At 33.2% G+C, this 20,925-nt stretch overlaps 1 protein-coding gene across 4 annotated transcripts in view; it reads right to left on the bottom strand.

Annotated features, from left to right (window-relative positions):
* ANKRD12 (ankyrin repeat domain 12) overlaps positions 1-20,925 on the bottom strand; it is a 124,209-nt gene that overhangs the window by 62,531 nt on the left and 40,753 nt on the right. For 2 of the 4 annotated variants that reach the window (XM_080822250.1, XM_080822253.1), the window contains exons 3-6: positions 19,123-19,270; positions 11,390-11,458; positions 7,225-7,371; positions 3,042-3,242 (exon numbers count right to left, since the gene is read on the bottom strand). In XM_080822250.1, the coding sequence (XP_080678376.1) occupies positions 3,042-3,242; positions 7,225-7,371; positions 11,390-11,458; positions 19,123-19,270 (565 nt within the window). The remainder of the gene's footprint in view (positions 1-3,041; positions 3,243-7,224; positions 7,372-11,389; positions 11,459-19,122; positions 19,271-20,925) is intronic. The other 2 variants (XM_080822252.1, XM_080822251.1) reach the window with 1 other exon arrangement.

Here is a 20,925-nt window from a genome sequence, read left to right as displayed (position 1 = left end):
TATTGGTATGCCTCACTTCTGTCAATGCTGACTGAAAAATATCTGACATAAAGAAAGCTAAATAAATAAACTCTTTCACATATCTGGGGGGACGTTATTGACCATTTTTTGACCTAGTAACTAACATGATACCCAATATTCATAATGAAAATTTCAAACCTAATAATGGAAATGTTAAATCTTTAAAAACAAACCTCACACGGAAAAAAAAAATCTCACATTTAAAGGAGATGGTCTCGGGGCACCTGGGTGGCTCAGTTGGTTAAGCCTCTGCCTTCGGCTCAGGTCATGACCCCAGAGTGCTGGGATTGAGCCCTGCATTGGGTTCCCTGCTCAGCAGAGAGCCCGCTTCTCCCTTTCCCTGCTGCTCTGCATACTTGTGTTCTCTATCCCTCTGTCAAATAAATAAATGAAATCTTAAAAAAAAATATATATATATATATATATAAAATAAATATATATAAAATAAAACTCCTAACTTCTCTCCCTCATATATATTTATATATATAAAATAAATATTATATATAAAATAAATATAAAATGAAAAAATTATATATAAAATATTCCCACATATGTATATTTATATATAAATATATATTTATATATAATAAATATAAAATATACATAAATATAAATAAATATATAAAGTAAATAAATTTATATATAAATAAATATAAATTATAAATAAATAAATAAATATGTATTTATTTTTTGAAAGGTAGGCTCCATGCCTGGTGTGGAGCTCAACACGGGGCTTAAAGTCATGATCCTGAGGATTAAGACCTAAGCAAAGATCAGAAGCTGGACAGTCAACTAACAGAGCCACCCAGGCACCCAAAGATTTGTAATTTTAAAATGAAACTGCGAAAGCTGTTTAACACTTTCACTGCAGTGAAAATAATCTCCCATGTCATTATGCTTTTCTACAACACAGTATAACACTAATTGATATACCATAATTTATTTAAGCAAGATCCTATTACTGGGCAGATTATTTCTAATTTTTTTTAAAGACTTTATGTATTTGAGAGACAGAGCATGCACAAGCAGGGGGGAATGGCAGGACGTTAGTAGGGTGGGAGAAGCAGGTTCCCTGCAAAGTAGGGAGCCTGATATGGGGATTTATCCCCATATCAGGATCCCCATGACCTGACCCATAGGCAGATGCTTAACTGACTGAGCCACCTAGGTACTCCAGATTATTTCTAATTTTTAAAATATTAAAAACAACGCTGCAACAAATATCCTTACAACTAAATATTCGTGCATAGCCATGACTAAATTTTTAAGGTAAGTCTTTAGAAATGGAATTGTTAGATCAAAGTACTTTTTGGTTTCTGATATATAATACCAAGTTTTCTTCTTGAATGGATGCTATGCATTTTAAGTTTCATACTTTAAAGTAGACCTTGTTCGTTGCACTCCTGTCCACTCACATCAAATACAGAAATAAATTCCAGGTGTATTCTAATAGGGCTCTATGTAAAAGCAAAACAAAAACAAAGTTTGGAAATGAGGAAATAGGGGGTATAATTTTATAATAAAGGAACAGAGAAGGACTTAACTGACATTACATAAAAAATTAAAACTTCAGTACAAGAAATAACATTGAAGTGAAAATTCAAACATAGCCACAGATAGTGAAAACCTTTACATATTTGATAGAAAATTAAAACCTATACTAAACAAAGGGCTCTTACATATTAATAATACTGCCATAAGACAAATGGGCAGAAGACTCCACCTGGCAAGTCACAACATACACATAAACTAATAGTATGCGCTAGAAAAAAATTCACTCACTATAGATTAAGAAAATACAAATAGTCTTTGTTTTTATTTGTCAGATTGTTAATAAATTGATAATATCCAGTTTTAGTGAAGATGTGATGAAAAGCGTTCTTTTGTATACTCTTGATGATAGTGTAAATTGATTTAAAAAAGATTTTTGGGGGGGTACCACCTGACTGTATTTACAAAAATTTTAAATATGCATCCCCTTAACAGTTTCCATTCTGAAATCCTCCTATAACTATACACTTATTTCTATCTTTTTAAAAAATATTTTATTTATTCATTTGAGAGAGAGATAGAGAACATGAATGGGGGTGGGAGGGAAGCAAAGGGAGAAGCAAGCAGCTTCCCCACTAAGCCGGGAGCCCGATGACGTGGGGCTTGATCCCTGGACCTGGAGATCATGACCTTAGCCAAAGGCAAGCGCTTAACCATCTAAGCCACCAGGTGCCCGTATACACTTATTTCTGCAGGAAGGTTCACTAAAGTATTGTCCATGGAATCTATATTATGGAATAGTATGCAGCTGTTGAAATGAATAAAACAGAACTACCTATACGTACTGAGAGAAGTATCTGTAAGAGATTAAGTAAAAAAGGCAGGTTGTAGAACTACAGACTGATAATATAGATGGAATGGTTTAATTTTTTTTAAAAAGTCTATATACAAATAAATGTTCATTTTATGTATACATAATAAAAATGCACAGAAAGGATAACCTCCGAATTGTTAACAATAGTTCTGTGGCAAAAAAAGAAACTGTACTGTAGTATGCGAAACTAAAGGGAATCTCTATATTGCTCCCTGAATGCTTTTACTGTTTGAATTCTTCACAGTAAGAATGTACTGGTATGGTATTTGAGTAATTAAAATGAATACCACTATGCTCTCTTCAAGTCCTCATACTCAAGTGAATAAATGTTCTTTTAAGACTTACGAATGAATTAACACTTTGAAAACATTATACAACTCTAATTCATCTAGAATAGAACCTAAACTGGATAAAGAATTTTATGGTAATATGTCAACTAAAATAGAAGTTTAATATTTAAAAATCTGAATAGTTCTTGACTTGGAATTGCAGCAGGGGAACAGGGTTTTAAGTACATAGTCCAAAAGAATTTTGTAATGAAGTACACTTTAAGAAAACTTGTTTCAGCAAGAATATCGGAATACAGATTATAACAAGACTCTGTCTAAATGTAAATTTTAGTTCCTGAGCATTAGTCCTTAATTACTAATCTTACCTGCAAAATCTTTCACGTTCACATTTGCCCCTAAACTTATTAATTCTTTGACTTGTTTCACATCTCCTCGAATAGCTGCCATGTGTAAAGGAGTTTCACCACGTTCATTTCTTTTATTAACTTTATCTTTTTGTCGAGATGAGGAACTGGGAGTTTTCTTCTGGGCTGGTGTTGTTTGTGATGGATGATTTGGTGTGGAATCTGTAAGAAAAAAGGAAACTAATGAAAGTTCTAAGGCTAAATATTTTGTATGTTCACTGAAAGTTTTGTAATGTGCAATTTCCTGGAACAGGGGAATATCTTCTCACTCCAACACTCCAAAATGTGGTTTAGATGATATATTAATAATTTATCCAAATACATGGAGTAGGTCTTCCTTTAGGGTCATCAAATATTGCATGAGTAAATTTAGAAAAAATGTTTTATTCTGTCAATTCATAAAATTGGCTTGAAGTGATAAAGTATCAAGTATGTGCCCTAAAAATGTTTGTTTAATGAATAACTTGATAAACTAGGAAAACAACAACAACAACAATGTATTTTTCATGGCATGTTATTCTATTATTCCAACACCTAGATGAAATGACACTGAAGGCTAGAGTTCACACTTCTAACTCAAAGTATCAGAATTACATTCTGATACTAAGTGCAAATTGAGGTCATGGATGATTTTAGCATAAGAATGAAGCTTATGATGCGTAAGAATACGGACAGTCTGGGAAGGCCTTTAAAAAGGGGGCTGATAAAAGAGAAAAAAATTTTCTTTGGTTTGATTCTCATCCTTTGATTTTCTGTTCTAGTGTTCATACAAAAAAACAAAAAAATTAAACAAGATGATGCCCAAAGTTTTCCTTCTTGTCCCAATTTCAGAACTACTGGGGAAAAAAAAAATAAAACAAAACACAAAATAGGTTTTTTTAATCAGTTAAGGATTCCAGGCATATGTATCATGTTAATAAGTAATTCTGAAAATTCACAACGATTTAAAAGAAACAGCTATTCTAAGAGAAAAAACTCTATGGAAAATAAATTTCCAGCATATATAATTTTCTTGCAAACAGACATGATTAGCACTAAAGTACTATCATTCTTTTCTCAATAAGAAAAAAGTTTAAAATTTACATTTTGGATTTTAAAGTACACTGCATCAGTAACAGTTTCCTCTCTGTACTACTCCATAAGAGCAAGGACAGCTGTCTACCTTCTTCATTACCGTTTGTCAACTGTTTAGACTTCTTGGCACATATGAAATGAATAATAAATGAATTTTACTATAATTTTTTAAAAAGATGTTACTTATTTATTTGAGAGAGAGAACATGAACAGTGGGAGGGGCAGAGGGAGAAGCAGGCTCCCTGCTGAGTGTGGAGCCTAACAGGGGCTTGATCCTAGGACCTCAAGATCATGACCTCAGCTAAAGTCAGACGCTTAACCAACTGAGCCATCCAGGTGCCCCATGAATTTTACTATGATCTTTATAGTCAAATTATTTATTAAGAAAATTAGCTGTTCAACTTCTTAAAAACGAAATGTACTTGTTATTTCATACAACTTGCAAGGAATTAATTCATATAAAATTTTATTAGCCATTTCAAAGTAATATTCCCATACATAAAATAACAGTATCATCCATAATGGCAATCAGGGTAAACATAACATAAACATGGAAAATTATGTAATGGATAAAATAATGAACCCTAAACTGCAAGAATGTTTATATTTTGGCAAACAGCTCTGTATTTCAAAAGCTTTCCACTCTAGTTCTACATATAATACGGTTGGCTAAAAATCCTTAAATGAAAAGAGTCAACTGCACTATAGTGTGATCTTATTTATATTTTAAAACACAAACAACACAGGGCGCCTGGCTGGCTCAATTGGTCGATCAACTTGTGAGTTCAAGCCCCATGTTGGGGGTTGAGTTTACTTAAAACAACAACAACAAAATCACAAAACAAAAAAATACAAACTACAACAAAAGGTATGCATTTGCATGTTCATGCCTAGAAAATTTCTAGAAGAAATACTGGAGATGAGGTAAGATTAACTTTTTGCCTTTTAATTTATCCTAAGAATAAAGGATCCTGGTATTAAGAAAATCAGTTTTTAAAAGTAAAAATCTGCGATGCCTGGGTGGCTCAGCTGGTTAAGCGTCTGCCTTTGGCTCAGATCATGATCCTGGGGTCCTGCGATCGAGTCCCACATCAAGTCCCACATCATGGGGCTCCTTGCTCATCAGGGAGCCTGCTTCTTCCTCTGCCTGTTCTGCCTGAAAGTTCTCCACGCTTCTGCTCTCTCTGACAAATAAATAAATAAAATCTTAAAAAAAAAAAAAATTAAAAAAATAAATAAAAAATGAAAGTCTTCTCAGGGTACCTGAGTGGCTCAGTTGGTTAAGTGTCTGACCCCTGATTTTGGCTCAGGTAATGATCTCAGGGTAATGAGAGTGAGCCCATCACTGGGCATGGAGCCTGCTTAAGACTCTCCCTGTCTGCCCTGCTCCTTACCCCACAACCCTGGCTCATATATGCTTGCTCCCTCAGAAAAATTAAAAAAATATAAGTCTCCTAACTATTAAATCTGACACGAAGTCAACATTTTATAGAAACATTTATTTTTTTTTTAAGATTTTATTTATTTATTTGACAGAGAAATCACAGTAGACAAACAGGCAGGCAGAGAGAGAGGCAAGCAGGCTCCCTGCTGAGCAGAGAGCCCGATGCGGGACTCGATCCCAGGACCCTGAGATCATGACCTGAGCCGAAGGCAGCGGCTTAACCCACTGAGCCACCCAGGCGCCCTTGTAGAAACATTTAAAGTTTTAACAATGTATAATATCTTTAATTTGGCTATAGTCTTTCAGAAATTGGGGATGGAAAGGTAGGAGAATAACCCCAAACAACATGCTTTTACTTAAAAAAGCGGGAAGCCCTAAAACTTGTTTATCAGTAAAAGATATCAGACATAACACAATTTGATGGAAACTACAATACACAGAAACTAAGAATTTTACCATGTTACCAGTTTTTCTTTTTTTTTTTAAAAAGAACCAATATGGGAAAACTTCACTAGAGAAACTGCCCTTTTCAATGCATTTCAACGGGGTCTTGTTACATTACTCAAAATCTTATATAAAGATTTCCTGAATTCAGAGCCAAAAGAATTTTTTTTCTCTAGACAAAACTGATTTACTCTATCAGTCAGTAAGAACTGCACAACTTAAAATTTTTTTGTATTGTTGCCAGAATGCATTCAACGCTCAATAGTAATTACCATTTCAGCCCAGCTATGGATTTCATCTACCTTTTTATAGCTCCTTTTAATTAATTAGCAGGTTGGGTGGTTTGCTCCCTTATTGTTTTGGTTCTGCTGTAACCCATCTAATTATTTTTGGAGGACACGGTATTGGAATAACTCCCCCCGCACATATACATGTAGTATACTACCTTAACTGGAAGTTTGCAACGCAATAACGAGATAAATTTACACAGTATGCTGCAGATTTTTTTTTAAGATTTTATTTGTTTGACACAGAAAGAGACAGTGAGAGAGGGAACACAAGCAAGGAGAGTGGGAGAGGGAGAAGCAAGCCTCCTGCCCACCAGGGAGCCCGCTTCGGGGCTTGATCCCAACACCCCGGGATCATAACCTGAGATGAAGGCAGACACTTCACAACTGAGCCACCTGGCGCCCTGACATTTTCCTTTTAAAATAATTTAGATCTCAAACAAAAAAACATGGATTACACTATTGCATAATAGTACTCATGTGATAAGGTTATCCGTTTATCAGGAGGGTGCTACCAAACTTTAAAAGTAAACTATAAACCTAGAAGCAGCTTTACAGAAACTGTGGTAAGATTCTTTAGTACGGTGAAAGCACACAGTGCTACAATGGATTTCTCAAGTTGACTGACCATTTCTAAATAACCCATTTTAGTTGAAAAGTATTTACTGAATGCCCTCTAAATGCAATGATCCCTGCTCTTGTACAGATCCTTATCTGGACACGACAGACAATTATCACTCAAATAAATGTAAAATTACAAACATGTTATAAGAAATGTTTATTAAATCCAAGAAAAAGATTTTAAAATTAAAAGTTTAAAGCTGTTAACTGTTAAGATAAGGATAGAAAGTCTGAGTAAAACTAAGAATACACATGTACTCAAAGATGGTGTCACCTGGACTGTTGTCTCTTGCTGTCATCTGCATAAGAAGTGCCATCTGCTTCCGCTCAGAGAGTGGATAACCAAAAAGAATGCTAACTGGTGTGGACTTCTTATTTCCAGCTTCCTTTTTTGTTTTCTTCTTTTCTGGACCTTCTTTCTCTGGAATTATTAATAAATATGTAAGAATTTGAAATAAATGTAAGCTTTGAAAAGCAAAACATAAGAAAACTTAAAAAAAAAACAACAAATGCTCTACATGTATATGAGAAACATGTGCAAGATACAGACTAGCAGTATGTTGACAAAAGAGCACTAGACTTTTATCACATAAACAATTTCTTTCTGAATGTTTTGAAAATAATACATTAATTCTACTATTTTCTGAAAATTAAGAGCATTTGGAAATTCATTCCTTGTCAAATCTGTATTTTAATCATTTGTTCTTTTAAAATTTAACTTTTTCAGTATTTCAAACATTCCTTAGTATTTTATTTTTGAAACTTCTTTCATTCATTATAATTTTATTCTTAATTATTGCTAAGCCCTTATAGCAGTGTTCCTTCAAATTACTTCCCTAATTCCACTAATGATTTGTACAGTCTTCTAACAAGATAAGTATTTAAGACAAGACTCATCACACAAAGTAATTACTGTAAAAAAGCAAAGGATCACTTTATCCCAGACACAGGATAGCTGAACATGGAATGATATTAATCAAAGCTAAAACTGAGCATATTAAAGATTTCTGTGTGTCTGTAGGTATGTGGGGGTGTTTAACAGAGATTCTGCAAAGATCCAAAATGTCTAAGGACTTTTTTCAAAAAGATTTGATCCATCAAAAAGCCAGCTCTTAGGCTGAGTTATTTGGGAAATCTTTTGCCAATACAGTCAGCATCAAGTCCCAGGAATTTCAGATAAATTGGATTCTATAAATCAAAGAGATACAAGTATCTCTTGTAGGACTTCTCTGGGAGACAATTCAGGTGAGAGTTAGTGCAGAGAGTCTGCTGGTTAACTGTCTAGATACCTATTTCTTGGAAAATCCTATATAAATAACTGAGATTTACTGATCCAGGTTTGAGGGTCCCTGCAAAGATGGGCTATGGAGATAAATAAGTAAATTTTTAAAATAAGTATAAAACATAGCAGAAATGGAAGAAGGGGGAAGGTTCAGTAGTCAATATTGCATTTTTTTAAGGCAGATGTGGCCAGCAAATAGACTACTCCAGGAGATCATAAGCATTTATTAATCTAGCAAGTTTCAAGAAACCAGTAAGAGTTTGATATTATTTAAATATTATTATTATTTAGGGCATAAGAACTTAAAGTAGTAATTCTTGCAGTGCACCACTTAGTTAATTGAAATACAATGGCTGGTATACTAATTAAGAGATCAGAATATTCTGATCAGAATATTCTGTTGCCCACCAATCATAGTCAAACTTCAATAGCTCCAAAATGTCTACTTACTGATATTTTACATAACAAAAACAAAAAACCTGATTTACTTAAGTCAGTCTTTAATAGTTCTACCATATTCTTTTATTTTTCAAATTTCTCATTTCATTATCATTATCATTAATGGCCTAATTTAGTATAAATCCAGTTTCAGCACAGTGTTTCACCTAACTTACTAAATTTGTTCATTAAAAGTCTCTAACAGGTATTTAAAAGAAGCTGATTTTTTTTTCTGAAACATTTACTTTCTTCTAATAATGTTCTGTATGCTTTGGTTCTCTCACATTTAACGAGGAACCATAATTGTTGTTTTAATGATTTTCCATCTAAATAACAAATCCTTAAATATAAGGAATGTACTTAGCTAAAATTAAAATATTTAAACGTAATAATTTTATAAGAAGTAGAATTTTTTAAAAAAGAAGTAAATTTTAGTAACTGGAGGAAACAAAATGAAGAAAATGTACATAGAATCTATCCTTAAAATATTTTCTAAAATTTGGGGGAGAATTTTGTATTTGCAAAGTAATGGACTTTCCACTTTTCTAATGGCATTTTCATGCAATGTTTTAAAAAGAATATGCTCTGAAGTGATATGCAGTCAGTTAACAGGAAAAAGTGAGATACGTATAAATTCATTTTAGCATTCTAGCTACCAAACGATCGAAGACATAATGATTAGATTTTGGAAATGAATATAATTGTACATGTTCCAAATAGACAAGCAAAAAATTCAAATTAGATACTAGCATCCAAACTGAACTTTTTGAATTTTCTTAGTCATTTGTCTGAGTTCATGTTTTACATGAGACAGAAAAAGAAGGTAAGAAAACAGATGCTGGTAGCTATGCTGGAGATAACTATGTACCATTCTTCAAAATTGTGTTACATTAATACATCCCAAAGTATGTTTTTCAAGTTTTAAGCACTCAATGAAACTCTATCTAGGATGTATTCTGTGAAGAAGTTGTTTCCTGACCTGTCATAAATAAAAAATGATCATATAAATTTGACAAAGTTTGGTGTTTCTCAAATATAACTGAAACATGTATTTATTTGTCCAAATAATGGATCAGAATTTTAAAATTCAAACGTAGGAATACTGCACACGTGCTCATTTAGCACAGTATCCTACAGACTTGAAATTCCACTGAGCCATTCAAGAGATTTTTAAAGAAAAATCCAAGTGCTTTACTTAAGACTAAAGAAAAACAGAGAAATGGATTTTCAACAATCCGAAATTCTTTATTTCAGGGTTCAGAGAAACTTAAGAAATACAGAGATGTCTCTGTCTTATAATTGTGAAAATTAATGCTTTCTTTTCAGGACTTGTCAAAATAAACAGAAAGGTCAACACTGTCACATCTCAAGTGTAAAGTACATTAAGTAGAAGAGACACAATTTCTTTCTTGGGGAACTGGCTCATAATCCAGTGTCTCAGAAACGAAAGAATATGAGACTTTCCCGCAAAGCAGTCACTGTGGAAGGAATGGAGCAATGGAGCTATAACTCAACTGGAATGTGTATATTTCAATTCTGAGAAAAAATGCCATCATTGCTCCCCAGTTCTAAAGCAGCTACACATATCTCTAAAAGTTAGGTGTGTGTATCTTTTGATTTCCAGCACTGATACTCAAATTATGAATGGTTTCATCCCATATAGCTCTTTCAGGTACACCCAGGCCTTGGGGAGTTCTGGTGTTAGAAAAGTATACCTAACTCCACAGTAAGTATAGGCCTTTTTTAAATTTTGATAACCAAATACTACAGACTTATCAGCTCAATTAATAGCTTTCAGGATAATTTTAACAATAATTATTTAGTTTTATACCACCTTTACCCAAACCCCACAAATTTATAAAATAATAATAACTATACCCAAACAGAAGGTTTCTTTCAAGTTTTTATATCTAAATGTCATATGCTGAAAGCTGGACACTTGGACACCCAGGGACTAAATAATATTTTACATCACAAAAAAGTTAAGAGATAAAAATGTAAGCCCATTAAAAAAAGGACAATCAAAACAATTTATTAGTTTTCACATACTAGATAGTATTTAAATATATTTTCCTGTATTCTTCTACCTGGAGCAATTATGAAGCATTAATACCTGGTGCCACAAATAAAGCTGTTCCAACACAGTTAATGGTAATGGCATTTCTCCAGGAAATCTGCTGTTTTAATCCACTGTTAAATTCAACATGGGCAGCGAAGTCAATAGACTAAAGATAGTTCAACCAAAAATTCAAAAAATTAAAAACAAACAAACCACTGCATGATTAAAGCCTAAGATGGCACTGTTTATCAAGACCAATACACTTGGTGTATCTTATGAAGACTTGGTATATCTTATGAAGAGTTGAGAGCAAAAGAGATCAAGGACCTTGGGTATCTTCCCATAGGGACTGTGACACTGCCAATGGGCTAACTTTTATATTCTTTTCTAGGTGAATGGTGGCCCACAAGTTGTGCTATACAACTACTGAGTGGTGATACAAAGTACTCCTTATAATGTTCACACACAGCATGTGTTGGATATGATGCACTAGATACCTCAAGCAAAAACTGGAAAATTCAGTGCCACTCATATAAGTTCACTTATTTAACCAAAGATATCTAAATACTGGTTTGAAAGGAAGTTATTTATAGTACAATAATTACTTGTAAATGTGAAAGAAACCACTGTCTAAACAGGTGCCCCTGATAATCTAATTACCTGAGTATGTCCTGTAAGAAGATATAAGTCTCTCCCCCCAATTTTCACTTGTATGTCCTGGATCTGAATCTACAGAATGAGAAGAGACAGGAGAAAAGAAAAAAAAGCACACGAAGGGAAATGCAGAATTCAACAAACCAACATTTTTCAAAAGATCACTAGTTAATCAATGATCTATCATTGTTTGTCCAAAAGATAACTTTTAAAGAAAAGCCAAAAGCACATTTAAAACACAGGTTTGGCTGAAGATTTCAGTTTGGCTAAAGATTTCAGTTTTTTCAACTGGCATATTAAAGTTGAGAAAGTCAACCATGCAGTTTGCAATAACAGGTATTACTGATGCTGCTTATTAAAAGATACCTCCTTTGAGGCTATGTATTTTTTCATTCTTTGAATATGATAAAAGAGGCAGTATTCTATTACCGTTTTTCTGCTTAGAATTTGTCTTTAGAAAACCTGAATAAAGGACGTGAATAAACCCTTTTTGTTCTATGAATGCCAAACTAATCAGAAGACAATGAACACTTTGGACAGCAGTATCACTCTATAGACCATAGACCTTTCTATAAATTATACACATTTTGAGTGGTATGAATTACTACACTGAGCACTACATAAGACCTCTTAGAGAGAAAGCAGTCTAATATCAGAACAAAGTTTATCAACTAAGATAAGAATATGGAATTCTGCCTAACAATTTATGACAAGTAAAAATATTTCCAATTGACTTCTAGCAGTATGGCCAGAGCAGATACATTTACTTGTAAACAATATGCCATTTTAACACAATATTATTTTGCTCCTCAAATACTCAACTTATCGACATACACTTTTCTTTCTGAAATCATTATTATAGATCTTATTCATGAGTTCAGTTAAGAATAAAGAAACAAGTGTTGGAAAAAAAAGAAACCATTTAGGGAAAAAAACATAGTATTTGAAACTTTTAAAGATAAGCCTGCAAGTTTAGGGATGAGAAGGCTCACTCAACTGGAAGAAATGACTGATAAAATAACATTTAGGCCAATTCTAAGCCAAGTGGGTAAATGGATTCAATGACAAGCCTTTCAATAAACGCTTCTATTTCAAAACTGAACACATTAAGTTAGCAACTAGAAAAATTCCATGATGAATATTTGATATTTCATTTTAAAGACAAGCAAAAATGGCCCCCATATACTGCAAAGAAAAGAAAAAGCAGCAACCAATAAGTTGTGCCAACAAATCAAATTAAATGGATTACTGAAAGCAGATGTATTACTGTGACAGATTAAAGCACAATGGTTAAGGCACGCCTGGGTGGGTCAGTCGATTGGGCCACTGCCTTCGGCTCAGGTCGTGATCGTAGGGTCCTCGGATAGAGTCCCGCATCAGGCTCCTTGCTCAGTGGGAGCCTGCTTCTCTCTCTGCCTCTGCCTGCCACTCTGTCTGCTTGTTTTCTCTCTCTCTCTGATAAATAAATAAAATCTTTAAAAAAAAAAAAAGCACAATGGTTAAACTGAACTTTAAATTATATTCATTAATATAAAGTGGTATAATAGTTTATTCAAATCTTCCTTTGGTAGTAAATTAATCCACTCTGACTCCATACATATTTTGGCTTTTACTCAAATAAGTATGTTTATATTTGGTGCATCTGAATGACTATTCTACAAAGATTTAATTCAGGAGCTGAAGTAAAAGCTTCCGTATCTTGTCCCTTGATCTACCCACTTTTCCCTTTGCATTATACTGAGACCAGTACACCCTATGAGGTTTTTGTAAAACACTGAGTGCTAAGCAGAGCAATTCTCTCTCCCTGCTACGTTCTCTGCAGCAAGGCAAGACAAATAATACTTGTATTTTAAAAGCCGTCTTTTTAATATTCTGTTTTAGGTTGCAAGAGAGTAAGAGAAAAAAATCAAGAATGATTAAAAAGGTTTGCACTGTATATCTGAAAATTTTTAAAGTAAAAGTTTTAAAGATGGGGGAGGAACAAGAGAAAATCTGTAATAAGTAATCTCCATGCAAATCACCAAAAGGTGATCATACTTATTGAGCAAAGCACTGATTTTATTTGCTACTTTAACGTAGTTACCAGAAAAATTATATTTGTTTCCTTTTTAAAAAAGTTCCTCTCTCTAAAATTGTCTGAGTTCTATTAAACAGGATAAATACTTCAATGGCTTCAGGAAAACAGAACTTCTAAGGCTGGATGGCAGAGAAGATTTAGTTTAAAACATGTAAACATGCTCCAGAACTGCCACCATGGACTTTGGAAACAGATCATTCTGTGCCTCTTTGGATTTTCTCATGCCGCATTCTCTACACATGCCAAAAGAAAGGAATTAGTAAGTAATTAAGTAATGCTTACGAAGAGAGAACAAGTATTTTTACAAAAAAGTGAAGGACATTTTATAAAAAAGTGAAGGACATTTATCTTTCTACTTATTTAAACATACAAACTAAAATGATGAAGTACCACTGGTTTACCTCTGTAGAACACTGGATCTATCAAACCTAAAGAAAAACATGTGCCCCCAACGGTATTTGAGGTTAAATAATATTCATATAGCACTGGTGGCTTTGTACCACTATATATTATTTTGGAAAAACATCATAGAAATATTTAACCCTTAATCCTGTAACCCCACTCCTGAGAACAAATAAGAAAGAATTCAGGGTATAATAAAAATACAATCTGCAAAGACGCTCATGATGGCATTTTCCATAACAAAATAATCACAAATTTAGTTTGAAGGCCAAAAGAGACTCTCACGTGTACCCTCAAGAAAGCTGTTTAGTATTTTCATATCAAGGGATTGTGGCTCCCCCCTGAATGCCATTAGACTAGAAAAGAAAAGAAGTATGATTTTTTGATTGACAATGCAGGAATAAAGGTAACTTAGGTAGAAACATTAATAACTATTATAGATAACAGTTTTCAGTTATTAAATACCATACTAAAAACTACATACAGTGTCAGTATTGTAAGATGCCTACCCAATATTCATCCTCTCCTTCTTAACAGAAATACTTCAATTTTTATTGGTGACAATATGCCCAGCTAAAGGTAGTTAACCTTCCAGACTCCCCTGCAACTCGGATAGCCTAACCAATGAGGTGCAGGCAGAAGAGTTCCTAGGGATGTTGTTTTATCAATAAAAAGGCAAAGTCTCATTGGAAGAAAGACACTTTTGTCATTGGTCCTTCCTCTCGTACTTTCTGCCCAGGAAGAAGCAAAATATTTGTGTGACTATAAAGCAAAATATTAAGAACATAGCCCACGTACGAGTTAAGGCTGAGAGAGCAGAACAACAAAAACATCTTAGTCCCTGACAGCATTATTGAACTACTTATACCAACTCTGGATTGCTTATGCTTGGTAATGTAATCTAATTACATTAGATTAAAAAAAATCCAATCTGTTTAAGCCAGTGTTAGTCAGTTTTCTATTTTAATTAACATATCACAAACTGATTTTATATGTTATGTCACTTAAAGATCACAGTTCTCTGAAGCTGGTATCTCATGCACTTTATAGATGAGAGAATCAGAGTTATAAAGGGCTCAAATTTTTTTCGCCAGGGTTAATAGGGAACTGAACAGGGACTCAACACTGGTCTGTCAGACTCCAAAGCCTCTGATAATAAACACTATGCTATAATTTACCTCTATTTTAATTATAATTAACTTACAAAAGCTAAAAGTAAGTGATAAAAAAGCTGTAGGTATAAGGAATAATTTGTCTTCTAGATAAATAGCTGCTTCCACAGGTGCAATAAGTCACTCTATATATTGGCCTCTTAACATTTCATGGGACAAAATTTATGGGAATTCTCTGATAAGATAGGACAACATGGGATAGATACTGAAATGACAATAAGCAGATATATTAGAGATTTGCTGAAATAAATAGTAGTATGATACAGCTATGAGGATCCACTGGCATGACATCAAATTATGCTCTATTTTTCCCCCAAATTTTGTCTAGTCAAGCAATTACTTTTTTTTTTACAGTGTTAACTTTTTAAAAAATAAGATTTATTTGAGGGGGGAGGGGCAGAGGGAGAGGGAAAGAATTACAAGCAGACTCCATGCTGAGTGCACAGTCCAATGTGGGGCTTGATCTCATGATCCTGAAACCATGACCTGAGCTGAAATCAAGAGTTGGAGGCTTAACCGAATGAGCTACCCAGGTGCTCCAACAGTTATCTTTTAAAAAATTAGTAAATATTAAATAATTAAGAATTAGGATGTTTAAGACACACTAAGGGTATCTCAAAATAAAGACTATGAATGACTTATCCATTTGATGGCATTATTGCTGATTTTGGTAACCACTGAGCCTTCTTTGAATAGTATGAGTATCTTTTAAAAAAAAACGTGTTTTACAGAAATAATTATGCTCATTATTTTAAAAATTCAAGCCATACAAAAAAACGGAGAAAGTAAAAATGCTCCCAAATCCTGGAAATAAAATATTAACATCTAGCGAGCATCACTCCAAGCATCCCTCTAATATATATTGAAAAAAAGGAACTGGCAGGGGTAGGGGGGGGAGTGATCTAAATTTACATACAAATAGAAAAATATATGTGTACTATTGAAAAATAAAAAGCTGAAAAGATTTATTTTAATCCAACGTAAGAGAAACTAGGGCACCTAGCTGGCTACTCTTGATCTCAGAGTAAGAATTCAAGCCCCACACTGGGCACAGAATTCACTTAAAAAAAGGAAACAAAGGAAGGAAGGAAGGAATTGAAGAAATTGCTTCTCCGCTAAAAGAGATACCATATACTAAAATACAAACACATAAATTTATGAAAGAATTTTAAATAAAGATTAAAATGTTTAAGTAATTATTTTTAAAAACTATGTATTTCAGTTGTAGACATCAGTTATTCCCTGGCTATAAGAGATAAGGTGAGTAGCACTGCTAACATTTTCTCCTTATTCCCAACTCCCTAGTCTTTTATTTAACCTAAGTCAGGGTTTATATTCAATGTTTACATTTTTGTTCTGGGCTCATAATACACCCACTAGGTTTAGGCTTAGTTCTACTGTGAAACAGTCTTTTAAACAATCTTATCTTTCAAGATGTATGGTAATATATGCCCTGGGTATACATAAATACAAATATAAATATACAAAATATGACTCAATGCAATCAAACAGCACATATTATTTCATAACTTATTTTTAAATTCTGCATGCTATGAACATCTTTCCATTTCATGTATTATTCTACAAGGTTATTCTTAAGAGTAAAAATTGTATTCCTTCACTGGATTTACCATAATTGAACAAATTATTACCTAATACTATTTTCCTGGGTTTATTTTTGCCATTATAAATGAAGTAGAAATAAACGCACACAGAGATAATTTCCACTGTCATCAATTACTTATATAGATTAAATCCCCAAACAGAGAAAAAGTCAAATGTTAACAAACTTTAGTTTTGGATAAATGTTTTCATATTTACCTCCAACAAAATATTCCTATTATTTAGACCAACTAAAGTAAGTTCCTATTTTTGGCCAGTGACCACCTGGTACTATTCAGGCCAACAATTCTGTCAGTTGTTATATATTGTATTTCTTTACTATGGATAAATTTTTGAGACATATTTCTTTGCCAAGAGCAGTTCTGTTGTTTTCAACTACTTGCTTTTATCTTTTTTCCATTTTCTCATTGTTCTCTCTTCACATTTCAGAGACCTTTAAATACTAAATATATTCAGAAACAAGGACTGTCATGTATGTTGTAAATACTTTCCCCTTTATATCTTTATAATTTAAAATAGTCATTTAAAATATAGTACATTTTATAAAAAAGATCAATGTCAAATGCTGGGCTTAGTGCTGTAATTATCTTTCATATGGAAAATGCCACTTGATGGTTACTTTGGATTCTACATTTTTAATTACAAAAATAAGACAGATGGATTATAAATAAGACATTTTGCCTTGGGCCTGGGGAAATCTTTATTAATGCTTTGAGGTGTGTGTGTGTGTGTGTGTGTGCATGCGCGTGCATGCATGTGTGTGCATGCACAAGCAAATCTAAAGCCTACATCTACTTTTTATGAAAAGTTATAAATTTAGCCTACCAAAAATATGTTTAAATCCACTAAAATCTTGTTTAGTGTTAGCATATAACTTTTCCAAAACATATGTAAGAGTTTGTTACAAAACAATCTTAATGAGAGAGAGCTGCAACATTCTGCTACATTCAAGTAGTGGAAAAATTGTAGCAGGGAAAAAGTATATAATCTAGTTAATAAAATATGAATTAGATTTTGTTTATTCAGTGCTTAAACTTTGTGCCTACCTAAATAACATTTTCTCCTTTATTTTACAATAAACAAAAGACAATCTAGCTGATCTGATAACAAGGTTATTTATTAACCTTGTTTAATCTTATTTACTTCTAAAAATATATTAACATTCTTTGAATTTATCTAAATCCCTTCTTCAATTACTAGTAGAAATATCACTGTCACTGGAAAACAAAACCTGGTTAATGCAAGTACTTTAAAAATGACAGACAAAAGGACTTCCAGGGAGAAAATATGAAAAAGAAAAGTTAAATCCTATCTATCTAAAAGCACATTATACACCTTCTCAGCTAAGTGATCAACTAATTGTTTAAGAATACTGCTTAAGGATAAGGAGTCACTCTTCAGGAAAAAAGACTGACTCTCCAGACATCACTGTAACTTAAAATGAGCAAAGCACAAAATACCTTAATCACTGCAAAAAAGAACAATTTCAAGGATTAAAAATGCCATGTTTAAGAACAATTTCTAATTCAAGCTAAGAGAGACAGCAAAATACACAAAAGGAAGCCTATCTAATTAAAAGCTTATGATAAAAATTAAGGACTTTCTAAAGCTATGTTAGCAGAGGGCACTTCAAACATCTTTACAGTATTTTCAGATTCCAGAGTCAAGATCATTTCCATACTGATGATTAAGATGGCTAGGAAGGTATAAGTAGAATAAAATCTCTGTACATAAACTCAGATTAGGACACTTTTTGTGAGTGAAGCTGAAACATTCTTAAAAACAGTTCACCATTAGTACTTCATGCAAGGGATAAAACAATTATGATAAACACATAACAAACACTGAAGTTTATATTAGTTTTAAGAAACGATTAGTTCAGGGCTACAACACAATCTAGTGATTTAGTAAATAGTGATAATAACATTTTAATCTATTGTGAACAACTGGGACTGACTAGTGCCAAGGATCATTCCTGACATATGAGAGTTTTGAGGAAAAAAAAGTACTGTGAATTGGGCTTAGGAGGTAAATCTTAGTAATTTTTTTTCAGGGTGGGGGAGGGCACATTTCGGATTCATTTCTGAAGCTAAAATGCCTACACTGTTTTCTCTGGTGGGTTCAATAGTGTGTCCATAAAAATTCAACAACCTCTTTGCAACTCTAACATATCCTATGCTATCACAGTAAATCTTCATCACTGAAATGCTCCCCAGGAAATTAAGTTCAGAAAGTGGTAAGAGATCTGTAACAAAGCTGAGAGTAAGGAAAGATGCAAACTGTTGTTATCTGATTAGAAATCATGTTTGGGTGAGAAATGTATGAATTTCTGCCCCAAAATGGTGTTATGTGACATACTGAAATACCAGTATTTCTCTATAAAATGGGTGCAAAAAGAATGTTATGAAGAAAATCATAGGAAAAGAATGATTAAGATTTTACCAGAGAACAACAAATTATTCTACCTGTGTCTGAATCTCGTTCTTCATTTCTTGATGGGCTAATGGTAAAAGGAAGTTTACGTTTCATGGATGATTTCTCTTTCATCTCCTTGCCCACATCACTTCGGTCAATTTTTGGAGTTTTACTATATGATGCAATCTTGTCTTTACTCTATTAAAAATCAGATATGAATAAAGTTGTAACAATATTAGCTAAGCAATACAGTATTAAAACATTTACGAAGAAAATTTTCAAATATATACAAAAGTAGAAAGGTATTATAAACCACTGTCTTCAAGGTATTCAAGACCCAGTAGCAACAAATTCAACATTAATTAACTTGTCTCATACTCCCCCTGCTTTTACTTAAAGACAGAATTTTAAAATAACAAAAAAAAACTAAGTATCTTGAATATAATAAAACTCTAAGTGTAATATAGATGTTATCATCAACAAACAAATACATAAATATGAAAAAGCGATTCTGGATATAATTAAACATATTGTGCTTTGTTAATATCCTGTGCCTACCCATTCAGGAGAGTATCCTACCTTCATTATCAAGTACACATTTATAATCCAAATATCTGAAATGGCACTGCACATAAAAACTGGGCTATAATGACTCCTTTGTGAAAAACCTGCTAGATACTAAGAATTAAGCCATATCACCTTAGCAGGAGAGCTTAAAAGAATAGTGATATGGGTGGCTCAGTCAGCTAAACATCTGCCTTCAGCTCAGGTCACGATCCTGGGGTCCTAGGATCAAGTTCTGCACTGGGCTCCCTGCTTGGCAGGCAGGGAGTCAGCTCTCCCTCTACCCATACCCTCTGCTTGTTCTCTATCTTTCAGATAATAAAATATTTTTTTAAAAATAGTGATATGATAAAAAATGATATAATAATAATATAGACTCTCAGAAGCAAATTATAAGTAGACTCAGACTGCAGAAGATACCAGCCCTCAACCCAAGAAAATGAAGGGAAGAGGGGGAGGAAGAGGCATAAAAAATTTAACAGTGCTTTTTTTTAAAAGTCGAATTTAATCAATAAAATCAAACCCCCAGGGGAGTTACTAAAAAGTTATCAAACAATACTGTATTCATTTTTATACCACCAAAAATTCAAGAGGCCTGGAAAATAGACTATTCTCTTGGAAAACATATATTACTAAATATTGGCTCATGAAGGAAACAGAAAACCTGAACAGACCAATGATCACAGAAGACCATAACTCCATAGCTAAAGATTCTAAGTTTAAAAAAGGTATCTAGCCCAGAAGATTTTAAGAGAGATTAAAAAAAATTCAAGGGACAGATTATTTCACATGTCATGTAGATAATACTACAGTATGAAGGTATGATAAGAAGCAACAATCCATCTTATAAGTCTGAAATAAAACTGATACCAAAGGGAATACAAGACAGAAATTATAAACTAAATGGCTTATGAAATAAACACAAAAACAAAATATCCCAAATAAACTGTCAAATCAGATTAGTGTCTTAGAATTTAGAAAGATAACAGATTATAATCAAGCCGGGTTCACCCAAAGAATACAAGAATAGTTCATTATTAGAGAATCACTTAAGACAATTTACTGTATCAAAAGATTATAACTATACAATGATCTTTTTTTTTTTAAGATTTTATTTATTTATTTGACACACAGAGAGAGAGAAATCACGAGTAGGCAGAAAGGCAGGCAGAGAGAGAGGGGTAAGCAGGCTCTCTGCTGAGCAGAGAGCCCGGTGCAGGACTCGATCCTAGGATGCTGAGATCATGACCTGAGCCGAAGGCAGAGGCTTTAACCCACTGAGCCACCCA

Source organism: Martes martes (genome assembly GCF_963455335.1).
Source record: "Martes martes genome assembly, chromosome: 13".
Taxonomy (NCBI): Eukaryota; Metazoa; Chordata; class Mammalia; order Carnivora; family Mustelidae; genus Martes; species Martes martes.
This window is presented reverse-complemented; position numbering and strand designations above follow the sequence as displayed.